Source organism: Gasterosteus aculeatus, chromosome 11 (assembly GCF_964276395.1).
Source record: "Gasterosteus aculeatus chromosome 11, fGasAcu3.hap1.1, whole genome shotgun sequence".
NCBI lineage: Eukaryota > Metazoa > Chordata > Actinopteri > Perciformes > Gasterosteidae > Gasterosteus > Gasterosteus aculeatus.
In genome coordinates this window covers 9,681,498-9,705,983 of record NC_135699.1, presented here as the reverse complement: position 1 = coordinate 9,705,983, position 24,486 = coordinate 9,681,498, and the positions used below count along the sequence as shown (strand labels likewise).

At 48.4% G+C, this 24,486-nt stretch overlaps 1 protein-coding gene across 2 annotated transcripts in view; it reads right to left on the bottom strand.

The window, feature by feature from the left end:
• Window positions 1–24,486, bottom strand: part of adgrl1a (adhesion G protein-coupled receptor L1a) — an 80,275-nt gene that overhangs the window by 6,351 nt on the left and 49,438 nt on the right. Inside the window, exons 1-19 of one of the 2 annotated variants that reach the window (XM_040189839.2) lie at window positions 20,633–20,769; window positions 13,265–13,472; window positions 12,802–13,066; window positions 11,394–11,721; window positions 10,328–10,621; window positions 9,010–9,113; window positions 8,053–8,238; window positions 7,807–7,845; window positions 6,145–6,325; window positions 5,877–5,999; window positions 4,797–5,005; window positions 4,522–4,695; window positions 3,896–4,105; window positions 3,451–3,671; window positions 3,116–3,182; window positions 2,875–2,966; window positions 2,617–2,785; window positions 2,360–2,515; window positions 1,370–1,466 (exon numbers count right to left, since the gene is read on the bottom strand). In XM_040189839.2, the coding sequence (XP_040045773.2) occupies window positions 1,370–1,466; window positions 2,360–2,515; window positions 2,617–2,785; window positions 2,875–2,966; window positions 3,116–3,182; window positions 3,451–3,671; window positions 3,896–4,105; window positions 4,522–4,695; window positions 4,797–5,005; window positions 5,877–5,999; window positions 6,145–6,325; window positions 7,807–7,845; window positions 8,053–8,238; window positions 9,010–9,113; window positions 10,328–10,621; window positions 11,394–11,721; window positions 12,802–13,066; window positions 13,265–13,353 (3,004 nt within the window). In that variant the 5' untranslated portion in view covers window positions 13,354–13,472; window positions 20,633–20,769. Of the gene's footprint in view, window positions 1–1,369; window positions 1,467–2,359; window positions 2,516–2,616; window positions 2,786–2,874; window positions 2,967–3,115; window positions 3,183–3,450; window positions 3,672–3,895; window positions 4,106–4,521; window positions 4,696–4,796; window positions 5,006–5,876; window positions 6,000–6,144; window positions 6,326–7,806; window positions 7,846–8,052; window positions 8,239–9,009; window positions 9,114–10,327; window positions 10,622–11,393; window positions 11,722–12,801; window positions 13,067–13,264; window positions 13,473–20,632; window positions 20,770–24,486 lie in introns of those variants that run through there. The other variant, XM_040189841.2, reaches the window with a different exon arrangement.

Sequence of the window (24,486 nt, the reverse complement as noted above, 5' to 3'; positions counted from 1 at the left end):
TTTCTGTCAACTTTTTTTCAGAAGCACGAAAAAATAAAGCTCGTGTTTGACAGCACAACATGGAAGGATCCGCATCGTGTGCTGATTGCTCTGTTGTGACGAAAAAAGCACCGGAAACTGACCCGCGCGCACACGCATGCATCTATAGATACATACACCCCCCCCCCCCCCCCGTGCAGCCCACTCATAGCTCACTCTTCCTCACCCCCTGCCTTGCTCCTGCCGCTGCCTTCAATTAGAATAATTATCCCCTGTTCATTCGCACGCTAATCAGTTCATTAAAAACAAAATGGATGAAATTAGCATAGAGAGTGACGGCTGATTTAGCGAAAGCCTCTGTTGCCATCATCAACACCCTCCCGCCTTCTCCCGACCAGGAACCCGAGCAAACCTCGGGCGCCTCTGTATCACCAGTCGCCGAGGCTGAGACAGGCGGTGACTCCGTACACATTTTTCACTTCTTAAATAATTGCTCGTGCTTCTCAGGCGCTGTGTCTAGTGCAGCGGGGAGGCCATGCGTCACCGCATTCAGGCAAATAGCAAATGGATGCAATTGATCCCATGGCAATGTGAAACGGCTGAGAGGACAGAGTTCAAACTATTGCCGGCAATCCCGGGTTAACTAAGCAGCTATAACAATATTTTTCTACAGCGATGAATCACAAGATGTGGAATTCTGTTATAGTCAACGTTAGCCGGGTACAAAACAACAGAGAGACCGGAGGAAATCATAAATCCCCACCAACAGGGAGGTGAAGTTAGGGATAGGACGTGTCCTCTTGCTGTGTTGCTGTGCCAGAATCAATATCTCAAAGACTTGAGGTAATAAACTGTCATACGAGGTCCCAGCGAGCGAGAAATATCGCCAAAAACTGGAAATCACAAAAAAAATCTACAAATTTAGAAAATTTAGTAACGAAATATTCCATCACAACTTGCTATAAAACATTTCTGGTTATCATGGAGAGTTAAAAAAATGAACAATACCCTGCGATGGATGTGATATGATTTGGCCAAATCATATTATTTGTCTTATTGTCCAATGCTATGCACCACCCGCCATGTCAATTTCGTCCACCATACTTTGGCAATACATGTTCCTGATTCCTGATTCAAGCCCTTAATGCTGCTAACGGATATTTCCTGGCTGCCTTTCTGGCTGTAAGTTGATCAGCTCACCTTAATACACCAAGAATGGCAACTATTATTATTTCATCATGTGCATATTTCACACCGAATAACAGTGCTTTGCCTTGGCTGTGTGCCCTATTTCTCCCTCTTCAATGAGTCTTCCCATGAGGCTGGTGTGCGTTTAGGCGTGTGCAGCCCGACGCGGGCGGAGCGGCGCAGTGATAGAAGGAGGCCTCACCGCGGTTGAGTGTTGGGGTGCTATTGATATCTCCCGCCATGAAAGACGATTCCGTCTGCTTTCGAACCGTGTCGTTCCACATCCTGCGGATCCGACTCTGGAAGAAGGAGCAGAGCTCGGTGAGTGGCAGCAAACACACGACACGTTAAATATAGAAGCGCAATGGGGGGGGCTTTGTAACTCGGCGGGGCAGCTGCAATCAAAAACTGTGGCACCCGCTGTAATCCGCCAAGAACAATAAGCGAACACGGCCGACAAAGAGAGCGATACGTGGGATAAAGATGCCGTGTCATGTTATCGTGAGAGGGGGGGGCTAATAATCTAGAAATGTGTAAGACATGATTGCAGTCGCTGATCTTTGGAACAAAGCGTGGAAGGTTGTTTGTTGATTGTGAGGATTAACTGTCAGTGTGTGTACAGCATGTGTCATAGAGCAGAGTGCACAGTATGTATGTGTACAGGCTCATTAATAAAGATATGAGTCACTTACCAGTAATGGGTGAAAACATAAAAGTTGAAACAGAACACAAATATATTACGATCTAACTTACTTCTCCACTGAGAACAAAATGTTCTGTGAAAGTACTGGGTTTTTTTTTTTGCCGTTGGCCAATGAACACAATCTGGCCGTGTGCTGCAAAGTAATTTAGGTGAGTAAGTAAACTTGCGTAATCGCTGAGTTGTTTGTATTGATCAGGTGCACTCATGTTGTACTCCAGAATCTTACATAACAGACCTTTTTAAAATGAGGGGAAAATAAAGCAGCAGGGGAAGGAAAATGTCCATTCTTTCCAAAGCTGTTAATCTAATCTTTGTTCTTAACACTCTTTTTTGACAGTGTTTGACAGTCGGAGGAAATCACGTTGCCATTTGTTGAAAAAAAAATGACACTTTTCAAACGCCGGCAGTACTCTGGCTACTGTCTCAAGCATCAAAGATACACCTGCATCCTGTGCGTGCTGCTCAGTGCGTTAATGGTCTTTCCCGCACCTGTCGGTGGGCGGCTGCGTGGCGAGCTTGGCTGCCGCTGTAGTAGCGGTTGTTGGCGCGTAGGCCCGAGTTCTTCAGGGAGCCGTGGGAGCTGGTGGTGGAGGTGCGGCTGCAGCAGTAGGAGTGACGCAGACACTTGCTGTACTCCTTATGGACCTGTAAAGAAGTCTCAGTTTTTAAAAGTCACCTGTAAACGCAAACGCTTTGTTTACTTTGCAAACGCTCTGTCTCGTTTTTTTTGTTGTTGTTGTTGTTACCTTCTTCTGCAGCGCGCAGTGGAAGATGAAGATGAACATGCCCTGGAAGGCGTTGAAGGTGGTGAAGAGGTAGGCCATGATTACCGTGTTCTCGTTGATGAACAGCAGACCAAAAGCCCACGTCATCCCCAGCAGGAAGAGCAGAGCGACGGCCCCCAGAGCCCACGACCTGACGGAGTAAAACAGAGTCACTGAATGCTGAATCAATCTGAAAGCTGGGGTTGATTTACTAGAAGTGATTGAACAATTAGGACGGACCTGATGTTATCCAGGCGACTGGAGTCAGGTTTGAGCGCTGAAGAGTTGCGTATCATCTTGTGTAAAGTGATCATGAGGAAGATGAGGTTGAGCTGAGGGTGGAAGACGGGAGGAATCACATAAATGTGTCGGAAACTTTTACAGTCCGCTTTAAAACATTAAGAGCCTCATAAAGCAAGCGTTGTCAAATACTTTTGGTTTGACTTTGAGAGGGAAATAATACTGACAGTAAAGCTAATACCATAATAACAAAAGAAACGGGTCCAATGAAGCTCCAGATGAAGTAGTTATCCACTCGCAGCCAGCATCTGGAGTGGCACAAAGGAGGAGAGAGCGTTACACACAACTAAGCCCACCGACACACACAGGCAGGCGTGCACACACTGTTTCCCTGTCTCAGCGGATTATTTTATGAAGGCTAATCATCAGGCTTTGCCGAAGTGTGCTCAGAAAAGCCAGTCCGCAGGGAGGTGCAAGAGCCGCTCACACAGCACTGCATATTACATTTCCAGCTGGGGGAATAACATAATCCTACTTCTCAATCTGCAGGTGCAAAAGACCTGTCTTCACACGTACGCTTTCTTGGTCCCATAGCTTCTGTAGTCTATGGCCGCCGAGATGCCCACCACCAGCGCGGGGAAGCAGTAACCACACAGATAGTAGTACTTTTTGCGGGAGTACTCGCTCTCAAAGACCTCCACCAGCATGAGATAGAGCTGCACACCCTCCAGACACATCCAGGAGAAGGCAGCCAAGAAGAAGAAATGCAGAAGGCCAGCAAAGATGGGACAAGCAATCTGAAGGAGAGGCACAAGGGGAGAGAGAGTTGGAGGGAGAGGAAGAAGAGGAGGATTGAAACGTTGGAATCTAAGAATGGAAAATGTTGAGCTCAAGGACATAGTTTTGAAAAATAAAAAATCATGACCTGACTGAGTTTTAAAGGAGGGAATGTGCAGTAGAGCGATTCTTAAAACAAACTAAAATCTTTTAACGGGCGTCAGTCAGTCGGGCGGGAACTCACGTGGTATTCCGTCTTGTCGATGCCGATGAGGAAGAGCAGCTCGGCGATGAAGAGGTTGATGCAGAGGTTCTTGTGGATGGTGTTGCGGTCCGTCTGCAGTCCCCGCAGGAAGCAGAAGGTGGAGATGCAGATGGCTAGACACACTAGGGAGATGACAATCCCCACCCAGGTGATCACAAACAGGATCAGTTCATGCATTCGCTCCTGGTACTGAGGTTGGGAGGATAGTGGAAGGAAGAAACAAAGAGGGGGAAAGATTGACAGAACAGGGAGAAAAAGAGCAAAATTGTTTTATTTAATATTTGTAAATATATGCAAGGAGCTAAAGTGTAGAGACACAATGTCCTGGACTAAAAAAAAAAAGACATAACATTCAAATTCATGTGAATGTCAGCTCGAAGTAGCGGGACATGCATTTTTAAGCATGTGCCTCCTTGAATGTCGGGAGTTGAAAAATAGGAAATTCAAAACAAAGAGCTTGTCAGCCTTGAGAGGGTACATTAATGTGCATGTGTGTGAGCGTGTGTGACTGAGATCCTGCGAGCGCGGATGGGGCGTCCGCATAAATTACCCCCGGCTCCCGGATTTCGAAAACCTGCGTGTCCGCCACGCCCCGGTGTACTCACATCGGGCTCGCTGTGAGCCATGAGAACGGCGAAGTTGGTGAGGTGGCTGCAGGAGCAGGTGGTGTGTGTGCTGTTGGTGTGCAACAGCTTGCAGCCCTGCGACGACCACTGGCCCGTCATGGAGCGCTCCGAGTAGTTCCAGAAGGAACAGTTGGGAGTGTTATAGTTTTCCGGCTGTAAAAGAAAAAAAAACAAAACCATTACATTACATATTTTTGAATTGAAGTCGATGAAAATGACAATTAGGTGCATTTGATCGAAGCGCATTGAGCCACCTGCAGGTGTTTGAGGGTGAAGACCACCGGCTCGATGAGGAACACCCTGCTGGACTCCTTGTTGATGGAGGCGGCGATGACGTGCGAGTTGACCGCCATGCGCTTCTTGTCGTGGCTCGGCCCGTCCACCTCCATCTTCACGGTGGCGTTCTCGGTAGACAGGAAGGATCCCAGGTTTTTATATAGAATGAACACCACCTTGACTTGTCCTGCACAAGACCAGGAGGGAGAAACACAGGAAAGATGAGAGAGAAGGCGAGTGAAGGGAATAGCAAGCGAAGGTAAAGGCGGACGTTATTAGAAAGGGAGATGCAGACAGGCCGATAAAGGGAGGAGGAGAGGAGGGGGGAAGGAGACCAAATACAGAAATGGGGGCATAATATGGTAATGGCAGTGAGAGTGACAGAGATAGAGGGTGGGGAGTGACAGGATGAGCGAGAGGGAGACGGAGAGAGAGAGTTAGTGAAGGTTAGAATGATGGTAAGGACCGTTTCATTTTGACTGGTGGAAGAGAGCGAGATTTAATGTGGAGGGCAATGGAACATTCATCCCTCAAGCATTCACAGATCACTTATTATTCCATATGAATATTTCATGTGCGTTTGTTTCAATCATTCTAATCTCGTTCCCACTGCAGAGCCGAGCGGGGACGGAGAACAGAAAGGGGTACGGGACGAGGGGCCGCGGGAAGAGAGAAGGGGAGGCGGGAGGGGGGTTAGAAAACAGGGGAGATGAGAGAGGGAGATGAGAGAGGGGGATGAGATGGCGAAGAGACGCAGCGGGGGGGATGAGAGGAGAGGGAGTGCTGAGATTGCTCTGTCAGACTGGGGGCCGATTGTAATCTACACGCCTTCCCAGCTATTCTATTAAGACTGCTGTTAAGAAAGCATCAAGGAAAAGGAATTGTCTCAGCACTTTTTGCTAATCTGATTAGCCTACTATTATGAACCAATAATTTAGTCAACTGCATGCAGATTGTTTAAAGGCGGCATGAAATGGAAACATAAAAGAGCGCCGCACAGGAAAGTGCGATTTCCCCGGCGGTGGGGGGGGGGGATGTGTGGGGGGGTGTCTGCTGACCGTTGCGACTGTACTGTTTGATAGTGGAAGCTGAGAGCTGGATGCTGCTGTCGCTGCCGTAATTCTGTGGGAAGGACAAGTCCTGCAGGTCCATCTCTGTGTTTAGGACATGCACCTCCAGATCTGGTGGTTGGAAACACAGCATGCAAAATAAAATAAAACACACGGGCGAGAAATTTAGATTTACAACTTGGAGGTTTATTTCAACAAACTGGAGTTCATTGATAAATTCCTTATAATCAACACACCATCAATGCTGTTTTCTTACCAATGCTGGGCGCTCTGTCAGAAAACCGATTGCCGTACATGTTGTTGGCGAGCAGGAAAGCTCCCTTTTCCAGCACGTCCAGTAGCATGGTGGCAGTGTGCGCCTGCTCTGTGCTGTTCATGTCCTGCCACGACTCCAGGGCCTCGGGACGCAGCAAGTTGTCCACCGTCTGCACCACCGCCTGGCACACGCGGGAGACACGGCATTCTTTGTTATTACAGAGAACGCTTTTAAACAAAAAAAGAGGTACATGAAGCTCAGAGTTGCGTGCCGAGAGTCCAATGACGAATGAATCGGTTATACGTAGTTTCAGGTAGGGAGTGAATATTTAAATACATTTAACGCTGATGTTTTTTTTCGTTGTGGTCCTTGCGTAATTTGAGTAATAGCTCATCCCGACTTCCTGAGCTATTTCTCAGTCCCCTGGGATTTTTTAATTGTAAGTAACATATTCTACTGCACATGAGGGGACAAAGAATATTCATTGTTTTTGTTTTGGTATCTGCGCAAAAAGAGAATGAAAAAACGCGTCAGTAGCTAATTATTTGACACTCTAGAGACAACCTGTTTTCAGTTTTTAGGAAGTGCTGTTAGATATTAATCAGCCATCTAGTTTTCATAATTGGGTTCTTGATTTGTTTATCACACGCCCTCTGCAATAACTCCTTTTTTACGCGTTAAAAGTCACCACAATTCTTCTATAATTTCCGAGACACTCACCATTCCTCCACACTACATTTATTACCGTGCTATGTCAGACATATTACTTTTCTATTTCACACTTACAATTCATTTAATGGCAATTTTGATGGTTGTATCAGCCATCCAATTTATTGGAGTAGCCTGCTTGATGAATCATGTAATACTCTTGCTCAGCCCTCTCAAAATGAAGGATTGACTGCTGCACAGAATAAAGAGCATCGCTGTTAGCGAAATGAAACGGGCATCAGAATGCGCTCTGTCGGATAGAAAAGACGAAGACGGTTTTTTTTTTTTTTTTTTGGTTCATCTACCGAACGGTACGGAGCTGACTCGCAGCGACAGACAGAAAAAAACACCGGTCAGTTACACTACACAGCAGCTCTTAAATTCATCCTAACAGAGCTGAGAGGACGTGGTGTCATATTGCAGGGCGCCGCGGACCGGTCAAGACACACGACAGATCGCAGAGAGGCACACGCATACTTCATGACATTACGTTACATCTTTCTCCCAAACCAAAGAAAAGGATGGTGTAGTAACGCAACCTGTGGCCTTTCATACAGTACTATGGTCGAATTGGATTTTCCCAGAGCCACAGACATTGTACCTCTTTGTGCAGTGCAATGAGAAAAAAGTACAGATCCATATAGGCACAATAATAGTCCAACAAAGCTTAAATTATGACCACAGATACAGGCACACCATAATCAATTGGGAAAAAAAGCCCAATTAGCTTTCTCTGCTAGTCACAGCAAAAGCTACTCTCACTGCTCTTTGGGGGAATAAGCAAGACATTCTGTAAGTGATGATTCCAAAGGCAATAGAGAGCACTGAGCCATAGGAATCTCATCCTCAAAGCCAGTCTACCCGAGGATTTATCTTCCCCCGGTTATTCTAAGTCGCACAGCAGTCCTACTCCACCGGCATGTAAAGCAGGGAAAGAGGAAAGAGAAAAGCTACCTGGATGTAGGCCCGACAGGTCCGCTCTCGCTTCTGCAGCTGGGAGGTGGGAAACAAAGCATGGATTAAAACAGCTAAACAAAAAAAAGAATAATAATAAAAGAAATGCGTAAATTAAGAAGTCACTCGTCCTCTCATGTGCACCCGGGGGGGAGTTAATTCGCATTAACCTTGGCACCCTTTTCTAATGCTTGAATTAAATACGGGTGCCTGAGTGCTTATGCGTGTGTTTACACGGTGCTCTACCTTGTTGTAGTTTCGCGCGGCGGACTCCTTGTTGGCGGGCCTCAGGGCCTGAAGCTGGGCATCCAGTATGTCCAGCAGCTGCTCAATCAGTCGCACCGACGAGCTGACATCTCCGGCCTGGATCCGACCCCGCGTGTGGTTCACCAGCTCTCCTGCTATGTTGGCCGCGTTCTCGCCGCTCTTTATCTGCAAGTGATGCAGGGTCAGTATCAGTGGGTCTTATTTAAAGCGGTGGGAAAACTAACTGTTAAATATTTACACGCGTACTGAAATGAAAAGAAACAGCGTGTTTTTATGGTAGTCTCATGTCTATGATCAGCCCCTCTTGCATCGTTGTGAAGAAATACGGGCCTTGTAGAACGGATGGTGAACTCTGTATGCTCTCTTGTGCTGTTTGACTTGCAAATCGCAGCCGTAGCAACGCCTTTGCAGTTGCAAATGATTTTTACCAAAGGCGAATGTGCAATGTTACTTTTCACTGTGATGCTTCCTTCCCTTCCAGGCACATGGACAAACTCCTGAAAAACTTGAGAGCTGATCGAGGATAGGCATGGTTTAAACATCCGCCTAAGTTAAACACCTTTTAACTTTAACAACACATTTATACGGCGTGAAGTGGGTGAATGTCGGTGAGCTCAGGTAAAATCGGGATGTTTAGCCGCTGCAGAGTAAATGCCAGAGTACTTTGAAAGCTGCGAGGCGATGAGCCTGATTTAAAAAAAAAAAATTAACCAACTGTGATTAGAGTGTTTTCCGGGAACAAAAGAGAGTTAATTAAGTATCGAGAGCGAATGCCTTGTAATGAAGGGCCAGTTGAAATGAGTCTGTTTTAATCAGGCCAGCCTTGGAGATATGCTAATGCCCGAGTGGAGGTGCACGGGGAGGGTGGTCGGGGGGGCGGTGGGGCAAAGGACGGGTGACGGACCCTCTGCTGAGGTGCACGGCTCCAGGTCTCACCTTCTGGGCCACCTGGTTGACCCACGGGGAGGTGCAGTTACTCAGGTCGGGACCCCGCGGGTTCCACATGACCTGCTCGACCATGCAGTGGAACGAAGCAATGCCTGGAGACATTTAGACAGAGAGAGGAGGAGGAAGTAATGGAGAGATAATAAGCATTAGGTGTATGCAATTAAAGAGGACAGTGTGAAGGAGAGGAATGAGCAAAAAAAAAAATCAAATTATTTTCTCTACCTATGAAAAACGAAATGAAATGAATTTTAAAAATGCAATAGCCAAAGTGTTTGAAGATAAGAGGTAAGAAGGAGGTAGAGTAAAAATGGGTCACAAGCGGAAATGGTTCAATAATGGAGTGTAGTGCAGGGAGAGAAAGGGAGGAAGACGGCGGAGCACACATTACATGCAGACGTACCACATGTAATGTGTGCACACTGATACACGCAAACACACACTCCAAAAGACATGATACCTCACTGTGAAATGAAAACACCGAATGTGAAGCGCCCTCCCCCCCAACTCTCATTTCCAGTGTGATTTCTCTTGTTCCGCGGGTTCAGAGAAAGGACACCACGTGGGGATAAGACCAGAGAATGTGTCTACGTGCTGCTGCTAACACAAATAACCCACGCCAAGTCACAAAGACAAGGCTGGGAAAGGAGGAGATGAAAGACCACAGAGAGAGAGAGAGATACGTAACGGAAGAGCAGAGATGACAGACAAAGCAGCGACGCCTCACAGTTGCAAAGGGATAAGAGCAGATGTGGCGTTTCATACCGCCTTCTTCTCTCCCTCCTAATGTTTTTTTTTTTTTTCCTCCTGTCCCCGGCTTCTCTTCATACTCTCCTCCATCAACCAACCTCCTCTGCCAAGATGCGGCAATTATGCCAGCCGCTAATTTAACGTCTACTGCCGTTCACAGAGAGAACATACAGACAACAGCAAGAGGCGTTGTTGGGGGAGACTGAGCTGGAGGGAGATGTATTTTTGATCGCTGTATGTTTAGAGGACTGTAGGAACCGCTATGAAGGTGAAGCCTTTGTTGTCCGGCATTTCATTTCATTATTTGCCACTTCCAATCAGCTCTGCTTCAGTGGGAGATGAGCCTCTCGTATGTGGAGGACGGGCTTTCATCCGCGAGTCCTCGGGGGACTGTTACCGCTGGTGGGACCAACGCAAGGACAGACGAGTGGAAAAAAAACAACAACCATGGAGCACACAAACACGCTGATCACTTGGGCTCATGCTCAGAGAGGGGGGGGGGGGGGGGGGGGGACATCACGCTAACATGACGACGATTGCGCACGTAGACCTTCCTCACCTAAAGACCCTTTGGGACACGGGCGATCCACCGTCTCCCCCCGCTGCGTGGTGGGCCACCGGACACCGCGGACCAGCTTGGCCTCACAGACGTGGTCCTCCGGGGCTTGGGGAGGGCGAGGCGGCCGGCGGGTGACGGGGACAGTGGCCGTGATGGGGCGAAGATCGGGGTGCTTGTTGATGGAGCCAATTGGCCGCGAGGTGGGGGCCAGGGGGCGGGCGGTGGACGGGCTGGCGCTGGAGGTGAAGGACTTGGGTGGAGGCGTGGTGGTCACTTGGGTGGTGGTCAGAGGGCCTGAGGTAACCGCCGGTAGGGGCAGAGAGAAGAGACGAGTTAGTTAGAGGCCACGAAGGAGACCCGGCGTGAGTCACAGGAGGATGAGAGGTTTGTTAGTGAGCAGCAAGAGACCACGACAAAGCCATAAAATACCAAAGGAGTGAAGGACACATGCGTGTTGACTTAAAATTTCTTTCAGAGGAGTTCAAAAGTTAGCTTGACAATAATTGGGGTGACAAAATCTTTCTTGAGCCTCTCAAAGCCTGCTTTCTAGAAAGATGAGAGAAGCAGGGGAAGAGGGGTACAGAACGCTTCTTCTCAAGTCAGGCAGAAGTAAATAATTGATCAAATGTATCAGAGAAGTCACCATCACTAACAACCAAGCCTAATGCGAAGATAAAAGCAACAAATCACAACTACAAAACCCTGGCTGATCAAATGCAGAGGCACACTGAAAGTTGCTGCCTGTGTCTCTGGCTCTTCTCTCTCTTGGCCCATAAGCTTCATACGGGCCTTTATGTGGCTCAGATCTAGAACTGCAGTACATCCAAACTTCTCCTCTCATATTGACGGACTGCCAAAATGCAGCGAGGTGTCCGCTTTCTATCCTCCCCCCTCTGTTGTTTCAGAATGCCTTCATTACTTCATTAACCATGACACAGAGAAGTGCTTCAGCGGTCACACCCGAGAGGAAATTACTTTTCCGTAACTGTGGTTGAGGGATGGATGCACAAAAAATATATATATATACTGTGGTTCTGTGTGTTCTCAGCGGGGGGTCACTTCTTACCCGCGGTGGGATCCGGCGGTCCAAACTCCAGCGGGTAGCGCAGCACGTTGTAGTTGTTCCAGACGTAGAGCTGGTTGTCTCGAGGGTTGTAGTCCACGGACGAGATGTACTGGTAGGGGTTGGGGAAAGCGATGTTGACGGGCTCCTCGCGGGCTCGGTTCGTATTGTAGGCGTACATCACTAGGTCGCCGCCCGCTTCGCTGTCATCGTCCTGGTAGACGGAGCGAACCGCGTAAAGCACGCCGCACGCCATGAAGGCGTTGGATGCCATCCTCTTGTCAAAGCTCGTCTCCCAGGTGCCTTCAAAGCGAAGGGTATAAGGGTTCACCTATGGGCAAAGAGGAAAAGGATCAACGCGGCTTATTGTGGGATCAATAAAGCTTGGAAGATGGAAGAGACAGTTTGGTTGATTCTTTTATTGGGGTTACTTCTTCTCTAACGGACTTAATGTACCATGTCTTATATGCCTTTATTTTAACGTATGCTGTTTTATGTGTATTAAACTTTGAAAATGATTTGATGTAACAGTTCATTATTGCTCATGTTTATATAAGCCCAACAATGGCAGCAGCACCAATGGTGCTTCTGTACAATAATATTTAGATTAATAAGCAATTTGGAAAAACATTCAGAAAGTAATTACATTTTCTTCTTTAATATGGAGAAGAGATATTTCTTTGCTCGTAGCAGGTATGAAAAAGAACAAAAAACTTCAGAGAACCAAAACCACTCCTTGATGTTGAAAGAAGTCAACATCAAGGAGTTGTCACTTTGTTATTCATGCAGGGTTTGATATTTTAGATGGATAACTTAACTTGTTTAGTTAGAAAAACAATTTCATGACTAAGTCAAAAACAATGATAATAAATGGGACCTGTCCATCTGACAGATGGACACATTAATTCAAACTCCTGCGAGGAAGCTGTCTGATTGCAGTTTTGTTGGTAAAGGAAACAAGAAATCGCTTATATTAAAATATCGATAAAAGTTCACAGGGATGGATCGTGTTTTTATTTTGTCCAGTATGCAGGTCAAATTAATAGGATCAGTTTAAAGTAGACTACCTAAACATGTCCCCCCCACCCCCCCATTATCTTTAACTGCCTATCCCCAGGGGGGCACAAATAAACAGACAACCATTCACACTCACATTCAGACCTATGGACAATTAATCAATGAATCTAAGCTGCACGTGTTTGGAGAGTGGGAGGAAGATGGAGAACCCAGAAGGAACCAACACTGTGATATTTGTTTGTAGCCATAAAGAAACTAGTGTTACACCTACAAAACATACAACATCTGTCAGTGCACTTGTGCAATCTGAATAGTGAGTCATCCGTGTGTGACGCATGACCAGTCAGATGAGATTTAGATATGATCCACAGTCTCTGCAGTGCTGCTCTCCCACCTGGCTGACCACCAGTCGTCCATTGTTTGCCTCGGTGGCGTAGATCACCCAGAGGCCGTTCTCGTCCACGGCCAGGTCGATGTCCGACTTCCCCCCCCAGCGGTACGGCGAGGTGTCGTGGTAGTTGGCGTTTGTGATGATGGCCTCGCCGCTCTTGATGCGCGTCCGTAGGTCATACTTGACGATGTTTCGCGTGCGTTCCTTGTTGTAGAAGACCGCGCCATCGTACACCACAAACCCCGTGCCGTCAACTCGGTTGGGCAACCTGTTGAGTGGAGCAGGAGCAGAGGAGGACGAATCAATTAATCTACTGTCGTGACACAGTCCCACACGGTGGCCACGCGGCGAGCGAGCGAGCTGACACCACGGCGGGATCACCGTCCATATCCACTTCAAACGCCAATAAATCAATACAGCAACGGATGCTATTTGATCATCCAGGACAGTGGGAGGCGCCCCTCACTTGTAGGTGGTGGTGGCCCGGCTCTGTTTGAAGTCCTCCCAGGAGGCGTACTCGTACAGCATGTCAGTCCGGTAGGGGGTCCAGGGCATGACGTAGAGACGGTCCCCTGACTGCAGCGGGTCCTTACACCACGCGCCTGCCTGGTGCTCCGCCTCTTGCAAAGAGCTGGCCGCCTGAAGCCGCAGCAGCGTGCCCGGACACACAAAGACTGGGGCAGGGGGAGGCGTGTTCCAGCGGAGAGGATGCGGAGGGAGGGGAAAGAGGGAAAAGGTAGAAAATTAAAAGAAGGCATTGCGTAAATGAAAGATGTCATGTAGATGGCAGAGGGAGCCAGAGGGGAAATAGCCAGAGACCATGAAATATAGAACAGAAGAGAAGGACATTTAGGAAACAGAACAAAGATGTGAGTAGATTAAGTAAGTTGAGGAATTGAAAAGAAGACAAAGAGTGGGAGGAGAATGGGAGCGAGAGGGAAGAGTGTGGACTGAAGAGAGGTACAATATCAGATGTAAACTAAAGGAGCCTATCTTTGCAGAACATCAGCATTGTGGTCGTAAAGCGTCTGGATATGATGAATGAGCGATATCTGGCTGCCACCGCGGCTTAGTTGTCGTCTCTAATCTAATTTAGCATGGCCTACTTTTATTTGATTGTGCATTTTCTATTTTCAAAGGCCTCGGCTACTCGGTGGCAAAACGGTAATTGTGTAGCTTGTTTTATTTAGGACGCAAATTTGGCTCTCAGTCAAAAGTAGTGCCTTGAAGAAAAAAAAGAAAAAAAGCATCCCAGGGTAAAGATGTGAGGTTGGCCAGGCCCTTCCCTCCTTCCACAGCCGACGCTTGGCTTCACACAGCTACTCACACACACTCGGACACAAACAGCGGCCCCGACTGCAAACACAAAACAGATGCACACACCAAAAATACACGGGGACCCTCGAACAAGGAAACACACACACACACACACACACACACAGAGGATGTCTACTTTAGGCTGGCGGAGGTCATCGACTGGGGACTGGTGTAAATTGGCTGCAGGACGCACTGTGTTCCTTTCCGACAGGAAGAATGCCCTGGGAACACTGGGCATGCCAGGTGATATATGAGGAAAGCTGCTGGCATCCTCGCCCCTGACGTCACAGTCATAGTGGCAACAGAGAGAGAGAGAGAGAGAGAGAGAGAACAGCTGAGAAGTCCCCACATCTCCTCTGCCAACTTATTTATGTGGCTCTCTGGCTCGGGGTTGCGACAGAACCAGACACCTGCTGGTCGCCACATGATTGAACGCATCTCTGAACTAATTGGACACTGCAGGGGCGATAGGACACGGATGATATACAGTATACACAACCACATCCACACACAACCATCCCAATGCAGGATAGTACACGACTATGCATGCAAAAGCTGACACACATGCGTACGCTGTCCCACAGTGACTGTTAAGAGTGATGGATCGGTGTGGGCTCAAACTGTCGTGAATATTGCATGGAGTCTGGAGCAGGAGGAGAATCACAATGGAGAGATGGAGCAGCTTCAGGCTTTTGGAAAGCCAGCGTTCTCTTTCCGCTGCCTGTCGTGCTGTTGTTGTTAGTGGCTGGTGATCTGTGGTGCTGGGGCCACTTAGGAATCAGCCTGTTCTGTCTGAGGGGGTCCAACGGGGATTGAGGCCGGCAGCCAAACAGGCATCTAATCGAGCTGTGGCATAAACAAACACTTTGAATTCAAACTCTTCACAGGGAAGAGGCTTGTCATGCTCTGATGTCGACAAAAACACAGATGCCTGAAGTGTTTGCTACACAAATATGAACATAAAATATTGGTGGGAGTAATAGTCACTTCCACAAAAAGCCGAACAATATGAACACAGCATGCCAGACAAAAAAAACGGAAGTTAGCACAGTGCTCCAAAGCATTTTAAATAGAGGCTGTAAAGGGTGAGGTATAATCAGAGAAGAAAGCTATGGAGAGGGAAACAAACAACCATTAAAACTAGGACACTGCCTCAAAAGTACAATGCTGGAAATAGAAAATAAACAACATGCAGGTAGGTGACCCATAAACAAAGCTGGGAACACTTTGCCTCAAGGTAGAATAAAGGACACACACACACACACACACACACACACACAAACATGTTAGCCGTTTACAGTCGCAAAAAACCTCCAATGTCCAACCAAAGAAGCGTAACTATTCATGTCAATGCTGCCATTCCAACGGATACATGGGGCATGATTTACAGTCAGGGCTCTCAGCTAACCTTCCTCCCCATCCTGCCGGAATGAATGCAGACCATCCTTCATTTTAAATCTTATAAAGTATTGATGTTAACTTCATCATCATTAGTTAAAAATCCTTCAAAGTTACCATCAATATAAATGAAATATCAGTCGTGAGCGCAGTACACTGAGGGGCAGAACAAGCCTTTCATACTGTGCTCTTGGCTGAACCATGTACCTTTTATGCTAAATATAATCTATCAATAGAAGAACATGTCTGATACAATTCTATAAATATACTTATATTGTTTTAATATGTAATAATAATAGTTTATGAGATTATGTCTGGAGTTTTAGACAAAGAGACATATATTGTGTGGTAAAGAGACAAACAAACTACAGTCTGCAACAACTGGTTGTCACTATAACAAGCCGGGCGCAAAAATATAATTGCACCTAACCCGTTCAGTCCTGTCCTAAATTGGTTGCAGTCCGCACTCTAACGGGCTCATCATCACAACAACACTGCGGCACGGCACAGACCAACCTCCTCTGGCCTCCTCCTGCTCCTAATCCGTGTTTTCTCTCTGACTCTCCTCTCCCGCACCGACCCTGCTGGCTCAGCGCGCCTCGGCTATTCTAATGAAGCGGCCGCTGGGTGGGCCCGCCGTTAAAGGAGCCCAGAAGCGGCCGACGAGGACACACGAAGCACGCACATACGCAGGCCAAACCGAAAGACACAGCGGCCACGCTTCACACCCTGCAAACCCTGCCTAGGGGGGAGGAGAGGGGAGAGGGGGAGGGTTCATTAACTGTGGTCTGCGCTCCACAGCCGTCCTCGGCTACCAGCCTCTCCTCAACTGTGCCTCGTTTTCTCTCTTCCCGGCCTTGCGTGAAGGGCGATTATAGCAGAAGGGAGCCGGAGCAGCCAAACCCTAAGAGTAGTGATTCTAGTACAAAAGACTATTATGAACACAGTGTGAATGAGGTATTAGGTAAAAAGGCATTAGGCGTAAATCTTGAGATTAGGCATTATCCTCGTCTGGCTAGAGCAAGTTAGCTGGAGTACGAGCCATCTGGGATCATGTGAGATAGTTAGATTAATAGATTAATTCCAATGTTGGTGTGCATACCAATTGCGGTAATTGAAGTCACTAGGCAGCATATTCATAACACTTCATAACCTCACAAACTAGCCAGATGGCAAATGGAATTTACCTTATCAGGGATTAAAACCCAGGCTGTAGCTATCATACCCTAGCATGCCAATTACTGCCATACATAGAGGGAAATACCGCTGTAATAATGGACCATTTATCTCCATAATCCCTTCCCAGGCACAGGTCAGCTGTTACTTGTCAATATGAGGCTGCAAATGATTAAAGCGCCAGTACTTTTCAGAAAATGACAGTAAATATCTCCCGTTTTGTTGTAATTTCTGATCGACTGGTAACAAAATGAAAAGTGAGCGCTGACAGCTTCAGGCTAAATTTAGAGTTTTCACTTTGCTTGTCTCTTGCAATCCATGGTGTTTTTATGTTTCATATGACAGCGCCATGGTGATGGTTAATGTAAGACTTTGATGATCTAAATACCGCCTGCCAATGGTTGGCAGCTGTTTCTAAAGTGCCGTTGTCGTTGTTGTTTGTGCTTTTTGTTATTGTTTTTTTTGTTTTTTTTCGGTACAGGGATCTAAGAGCTCTTTTGGCCCGAGCCTCTGCCCAGTTCACAGTCACGGCCTGCTCGCAGGACTGACTGCTGAGAACATGCTGCTCTAATTGAATCCCACACCTGTTACTGGCAGATGCAGCGTGCGGGCAGCAGGGGGCAGAGTAGAGCACGCCGCGTCAATGCCGGACACTTAATGGGCTTTAAGGGCTAGTGTGTGTGCATGAGTGTGCAGTTGGTCTCCCGACCGTTTGTTGATATGCATTCATAAGCCCATTAGTGTGTGAAGCCGTGTCTGCATGTGTGTGTGTGTGTGTGTGTGTGTGTGTGGGAATGCCTGTTAGCAGCTTAGAGGTAGAGAGATAAAAGAAAAGGGTGAAGGGATGTGAGCTTGTTCTGCGTGTGAAAACAAGAAGAGCGAGAGAGGATTGAGTAAGAGTTATTTCCTGTGAAATGAGAATCAGGAGTGAGTTAATCTTTTGAGGATTGACATATTGTGAGAGGGAGGAGAGAGAAATAACAAAGGACAGGGAAGGAGCTCCCATTGTGTTTCCGCTTCCTTTTAGACTACAAGGGGGGTCAAGTCATGGGAGTAAAAACACAATACAGAACAAACAGCTGTGCAAAGACGTACACACGTACTCCCTCTGACAATGCACATATACACACACACACACACACACACACACACACACACACACACTGTCGAGACAGTGGAAGAGGCAGGTGTCAAACTGGCACCTTTATCAACCCAAACATTCCCCCCGGAGAATACCCTTCACTGAGACCAAAAGCCCGAAACAGCTAGAGATAACGCCCATTGAAAGCAAAGTCTTATCTGCGCTGGAGTGACTGTGACTCTGAGTGACAGGAAAGTTTTTTTTTTGACATGGCTGCAGATACAGTAAAGGACATGGGGGGGAGAGGGGGGAGGGGTGTAAAAATATGGACTACTGACTGTTAGCCTATAGCCCTGCCGGCCACCGCCCTGCTCATCCCCTTCTCTGAATCAGGCGCCGTCTCTCCATAAAGGGCCAGAGTCCAGATTCATATTCATGACCAGCTGCCTCCCCCTCGCTCGCCCCCTTGTTCTTCTGTTGGAACAATGCACTGACTTCTGCCCGTACAGTCAATCGCCGCACTCTTCCCTATCTCCCCCGTGCCGCCGCGCGGGGTGTCTGCACCCGCCTCGGTCACGTGACTGTGCTTGTGCGTGGTGGGTCATCCCTAATGAGGCGATGCTGCCTGACTCATCGTCTCCATTGGGACTGCTCTCCCTCCCTCTCTCCCTCCCTCCCTCCCTCTCCCTCTCCCCTCCGTGTGATCTCTCTTTGTGTTTTCCTGTCACACGACCCGGTGGCTTCTCACTCGTTCCCTCTCACTTTTTCGAAAAGATTTCACAGGTAGAGAGCCGTGGTGTGAGCGATGGCTCTGTCCTTTTAAACCTCCCCCCCTTCCTCCCCCTTGCGTTGCCCCTTGTTTCTTCAGAAGCAAACAGACTCGAGGTGAGAAGATATAGCGGACACTAGTTTGGTCCTGCCAGCAGTGATAAATGAAATACTGTAATGATGTGGGTAGTGCACTGTGCTAGACTGTCAGCAAAAAAAGGGTGAGAAAGGGGACAGGGGGAGTGATGGGGAGAAGGGAGGCGGCTGACGCCAACATTGTCTTAAAATAGCCTAACAGTCGGCAGCTTGATGGAGTGTCTGACATTCATTGAACAGGATCTCCTACATGCGACGTCATCGCCGCGCGGCGCTCGTCGTCCAAAATCCCAAAATCTGTCAAGCAGCTAATCGATCAGTGAGAATTATTTTGACACACACGGACAAGACACGGGTCTGGAATGTTAATTCAGCCATAAACGTAGGGAGGAGATGTATACAGCAGCGGTGGAGGGATGGAGCAACGGAGGGGAAGGACAGGAGTGCAGACGGAGGAGAGGGGGGGTTTCATCTCAGTGTTAGTGTGAGGGTGAGTGGTAAATAAGAATAACTAGTCGGGTGAGGTGGCGGCAGGAGGAGGAAGGGGGGGGGGTTGTTACTTGCTATTCCACAAAGGAAGAGTGAGCTAAAACGGCTTCTTGCGGTGGGAGAAAAATGAGACAACGTGAATGAAAATGGACATGACAACTGACAAAGGGGACCATAAACCAATCAATGGCAACCTCTATGAGAGTTAATTCCTTCAACATATGGATCCAGCCATGGGGCCAGACAGGGAAATGGCTGAGGCTGAGGCAGATGTAAGTAGGAGTGGGGGGGACGGGGGGGTTCAGAGAGAGTTGAAGGGAGAGTTGAAGACCTGAGAGAGGGACTAAAGGCTCATTTGGGCTCTGGCCCTGATGGCCACTTCTCCCACTGTGACCTTGGCTATGGGTCGGCTCTATCTGTCCTCTTTAAGAAGCTGGTGATTGAGGTGCCATGCTGATTGGGACTCTTTAGGAGGGCCCTGCTGCATCGCACGGGGCATTATGGGAAGCTGGAGCACTCCCTACCCCTCCCCCATCGCCTCTCCCCTCTCCTTCCCCTCCGGAGCCTCATTGAACACACAAGGAACCAGGAGGGATTGACTGATGTGGATGGAGTATGGAGGGAGGGGGGGGGGGAGAAGGGGGTGTGGGGGGTTCACACAAGTTCACGGTGCATGTGCAATAAAGAGAGCGGAGACAAACTGCAGAAACAGAGGGAGAAGAGAGGAGGAGGAGGAGGAGGAGGAAGAGGAGTGTAAGAGATGCTCAAAAGAGCCTGCAGCTGCTTGTGATGGCCAGATGTGATCTGAGAGATAAACCAATCAGAGGGTGGCGAGAGAACAAGAGAAGAGGAGGGTGAGAAACTGAGATAAATAAGATGTAAAAGAGTTAGATGAAAGTGTGATTCATTGAAAAAGAAAGAAGGACAGAATGACACCGAAGCACCTGGAGATGGGATACTGTGAAATGAAACTGAGAGACACTTTGGACAGTTACTGTGTTGTCTTAACACAATGTTTTGCTTTGAGATAACAACAAACTTTGAATCTGTCCTGATAGTTTTGGAAAGACATGGAAAAGAAAGGAGACATTTGCCATCAGTGAGATGATGAGGATGCACGTGGTCTGTACGTTTATCTCTCATAAACACTGGACCGCCCCCCCAATCCCCCTCATGGTGCTCTTTTGTGAGTCCGTGCAAGTGTGTGTGTGTGTGTGTGTGTGTGTGCGTGCGTGCAGGTCAGGCTGGTGTCATCAGAACCAAGGAGGAAATCTAGAAGGATTTTAGAGTTTTGGTTATAGTTTAAAGAGAGATAGAAAGAAGAGGGCAGAGGCGGCGATTAGAGATCAAGAAAGAAAAGGGAGGGATATCAACATCAAACATGACCACAACACAAGGTGCTGGGTTAGGAGGGGGGGGGGGGGTATGGGGGGGGAGGAAGGAAGACAAGGGAGGAGGAGAAGGGAGGAAGGGGCGAGCTGTGGTTGTTATGTTCATTGTGGTCTTTACCTTTTTGATCCACTTCTATTCAAGCATCGGAAAAAGGAGAAAGAAGGAGAAAGATAAAAGAGGAAGACAGTGAAGGAGAGAGAGACAGAGAGAGAGAGGGAGAAAGTGAGAAAGTGAAGAGAACGAAAGAAAAACAGGTGCAGGAAAAAAGAGAAAATTGAGATTAAATAAAACGCTGTCCTTTCTCTCTCTCTTTCTTACTCTGTTTCTTTTTAAAGCAAGTTATCTCTGTTATGGTTGACTACTCAGAGAAAGGATGGCTCAAATGGAAAATGAGGAGGGGAAATGGCCTGACCTGGGTTTAAAACCATTTCCATTTCAGCTTTATTAATAATCCCCCAACAACACAATCCTCCCCCAACCACACACTCTCGACCCCACCTCCAGCCCTCTTATTGCCACATCCCACTTTCCCTTGCGAGCGAAAAGTGCCGCTTCAGGAACCTATTGGAGAGAGAAACCGTGGGCGAGCGTCTCTGCCCGGTCGTCCTCTTCAGCTGTGGGAGCAAAATAATGGGAGGAGTTGAGAAAAAGAGATGAGGGGATGGTAGATGGAAAGGTGAAGATGGGGATGTCTGAGTCCCTCCCCTCTCAACGGGCAGTCTGGCGTTTACAACAGCGCGCCCCTCGGTCTAAAGACAGCTGCGCACAATTTACAGACGCTCGCCATAGAAGGCGGCGAGAACACAACCCATCGGCAGCCTAATCAATGGGGAGCTGGGGGCCTGCCTGACCGATGCTGGCTCATCAAAGAAAGAGAGAACAAACAACGTGGCGGGAAAGGGGGGCGCTTGACAGCGTGGAACGCCTCAGAAGCCCACAGAGAAACTAACCGACGCGGTCTTGGGGGGGGGGGGAGTGTGAAGTGGAGCGGGGGGGAGAGGGGTAGAGACAAAAGAGAGATGAGAGCATTGTCTAGAAGCGAGCTCCTCGCGCACAAATCAATACGCCTCTGCTGACAGCAGGTATGAGGCCTCCACGTCCAAGTTGGATCCGTGGCACCGAGTCGCCTCTTTATGGGAAGGGTCCACTAGCGGCTGGAGACTCCAGCTCCACATAACGCGCCTTTCTCCCGTGTCTGCTCGTCCTGTCTCCCCCGGAAGACCCTGCTGCGGCCGTGATTGGCATGTATGTGTGCAGAGGGATGACTGATGCCCCCGGGGAGCCTTATGAAATTGTCACGACACCTCGCAGAGTTACCCGCAAAGCATGAATAAAGGGGGCGGGGGGGGGGGGGGGATAGAGAACAAGAGAGACATTTAAAGAGACTTGAAGCGAGCAAAATCAAAAAAGGGGGGGTGCGTTAGCCTGATCTGTGTGTGGGGGGGGGTGGTCTTACATCTTGCCAGCGATGCGACAGAGGCAGCACCGGTATAAGCAGCACCACTGATCATTTATCATCTTGTGCCGAGATCAAACTAAACTAAACCAAACATGGCAAAGCTAGGGATGAGAGGCCGGTGAAGCCGGGGGCAGGGGGGGGGGGGGGGGGGGGAAGCATTAAATCCTCGTCACCAACAGCGAGTGGAATCATTAGCTCTAAGATCAGGGAATGGCGAGACCGATCAGAGAGCGTCCTGCTTTCATCCTCACTAAAACAACCGCGGGCGGGCGGGCGGGTGGACGGGGTCGGGGATTCAGGATTAAGCAGAACTCGAACATATGGTGCTTTTTCACCAACTCATCTGCCGACAGCGGAGCGTGTCCACTTCATGCGTTCACTTAAGCTAAGTGCGTTTCCCTGAACAGGAGAAACGTGTGTGATGCACAGCAGTGACTTATAGAGAGAAAGGGAGACAAACATGAAAGAGAGAAAGAAATTGTCCTCAATGCTGCAGAAAAGGAGAAGAAGAATATCGATGGAAGACTGTTGACGAAGACTCCATTTCTTCGGCTCTTGGTCGACCTGAAAAATAGACACTAAGCGCACACACACACACACACACACACACACACACACACACACACACACACACACACACACACACACACACACACACACAAGATTAACGCACATAGCCAAGAACACACACACACACACACAGACACACAGAGAAAACTCATCAAACTGTCCTCTCAGTGAGCAGGAGGTTAGTTTAAGGCCACCATGGTTGTTTGTCTGATTCATTCAGCATTTCTTTTTCAGGGCCCTTTTGAGAAATAAGCCACTGGCCTCCCTCCCCTTAATCACTCTGCTCAGCGCTCTCTACAACCCTATCAATTACTCCCACACTAATGAGTACAGCTAGAAACACACACACACACACACACACACACACACACACACACACACACACACACACACACACGTTGTTGTATTGCAGAACATCTTGAGCCTTGTCTGTCCCTTTCAGTGTTTAGAGAGTGTGTCCTTTCAAGCTTCTTCCGTCCTCTGCGTTCCCCTTTCTCCGTCTCTCGCTTTAAAATTATCATGGTGAAGAACCGTCGCTGAGCAAATCAGCTTTACTTCTCATTTACCAAACATCTCGGAGCACCACGTTTGATCGTGCCCCTAAACATTTTAATAGAATTTCATTTTCCCCCCGACACATAAAAGAGTTTATTTTTCTCCCGCTGAGAACTTGTCCTTTTACAATGCCATTATTCCTTCTACTGACAAACTCTTCCCGACACCTCAGCCATAATTTACGGCGGCTTAGTGTCCAGAAAGGGACGTCTCATAATGAATAGGCAGCGCTGAATGCATTTGTGGGGGAGGAATCAATTTCATGAAGAGAAATGAATGTAAAAGTGCAGAATATGGATTTACCTCTATAGAATCTCTCCTGTATCACCTCGGTAGGCCGCTCTTACCAGCAGCTCTTTAGCTACCTGCAACTGTGCATATCAGCAAGAGAAATCGCAGCTGATAAAGTGAGCAGAGGCTCAACACTGAGTCTAATGGCTCTGGCATGGCCAGCACGGATAGTGGAGAGCGTTAAGGAGTCGATAATGATGTAGTGCTGTTTCCCGCAGCGGCGGGGAGGGGGGGTGGTGGTGGTTTTGGTGGCGGGGCGGGTGGAGTTCTCTCGCAGGGTGGATTTACTTAGACTCAGTGTACATCTGTGCTGGGACTGCGGTGGAGGGTTTCTACTGCGGTAAATACGCGCCGCAGCTGCGCGCGTGAATCTGCGATGTCTTAATGTGACCCGGGAGTCTACAGCCGGCTGTGACAGTGCAAAATGAGAGTTGCGTTGAGCCGTTTTGTCTTTGCTCTGTTCCGCCTGGCAAAAACAATGCTTTGTGACGGTGGGTTGGGGGGGGCTCACAGGGCTTTTTGGCTCGATGAGATATGATTTGACTTGCTGGCGGATGTTGTATTTTGCCAAAGCAATCCCACGCACGTTCAAGACCCGTGTTTGAGCTCAGCCGAAAGAGTGTGTGTGTGTGTGTGTGTCAACTCGGCTCTGGCTGTCACCTCTCCGTTTCAGGTGACTGGTAACACACAGAGGACCCTGTCAGACGTTAACATCACGCACAGTCATCAACGTGGCTGCACACCATCTCAGCCGCTACGACACGCAACCTCAGCACGTCATCTCTCTTTTGTTCACCCCCCCCTTTTTTTTTTTTTTTGTCGAGACAATCGATGAAAAACATGCGGCGGCCTTGGGTGATGCCAGAGGGCCCGGCGTTCCCAGCCAGACGTGAACGACGGGGCATTACCAGAGCGATTAGTAGCAGCAAATTCAATTAATCTTGACAAATCTCTGCTGAGGCAGAACTGAAAAGAGCTGCGCGCGCCCCCCATCCCCCCTCTCCTGGTAATTAAAAGTGGCCGAGTTGAGAGGCGTGCGGTGCGACGGTGACTGGGTTTTGGGACGAACGGTTTCAGCTCCGAGTCTGAACGCGCC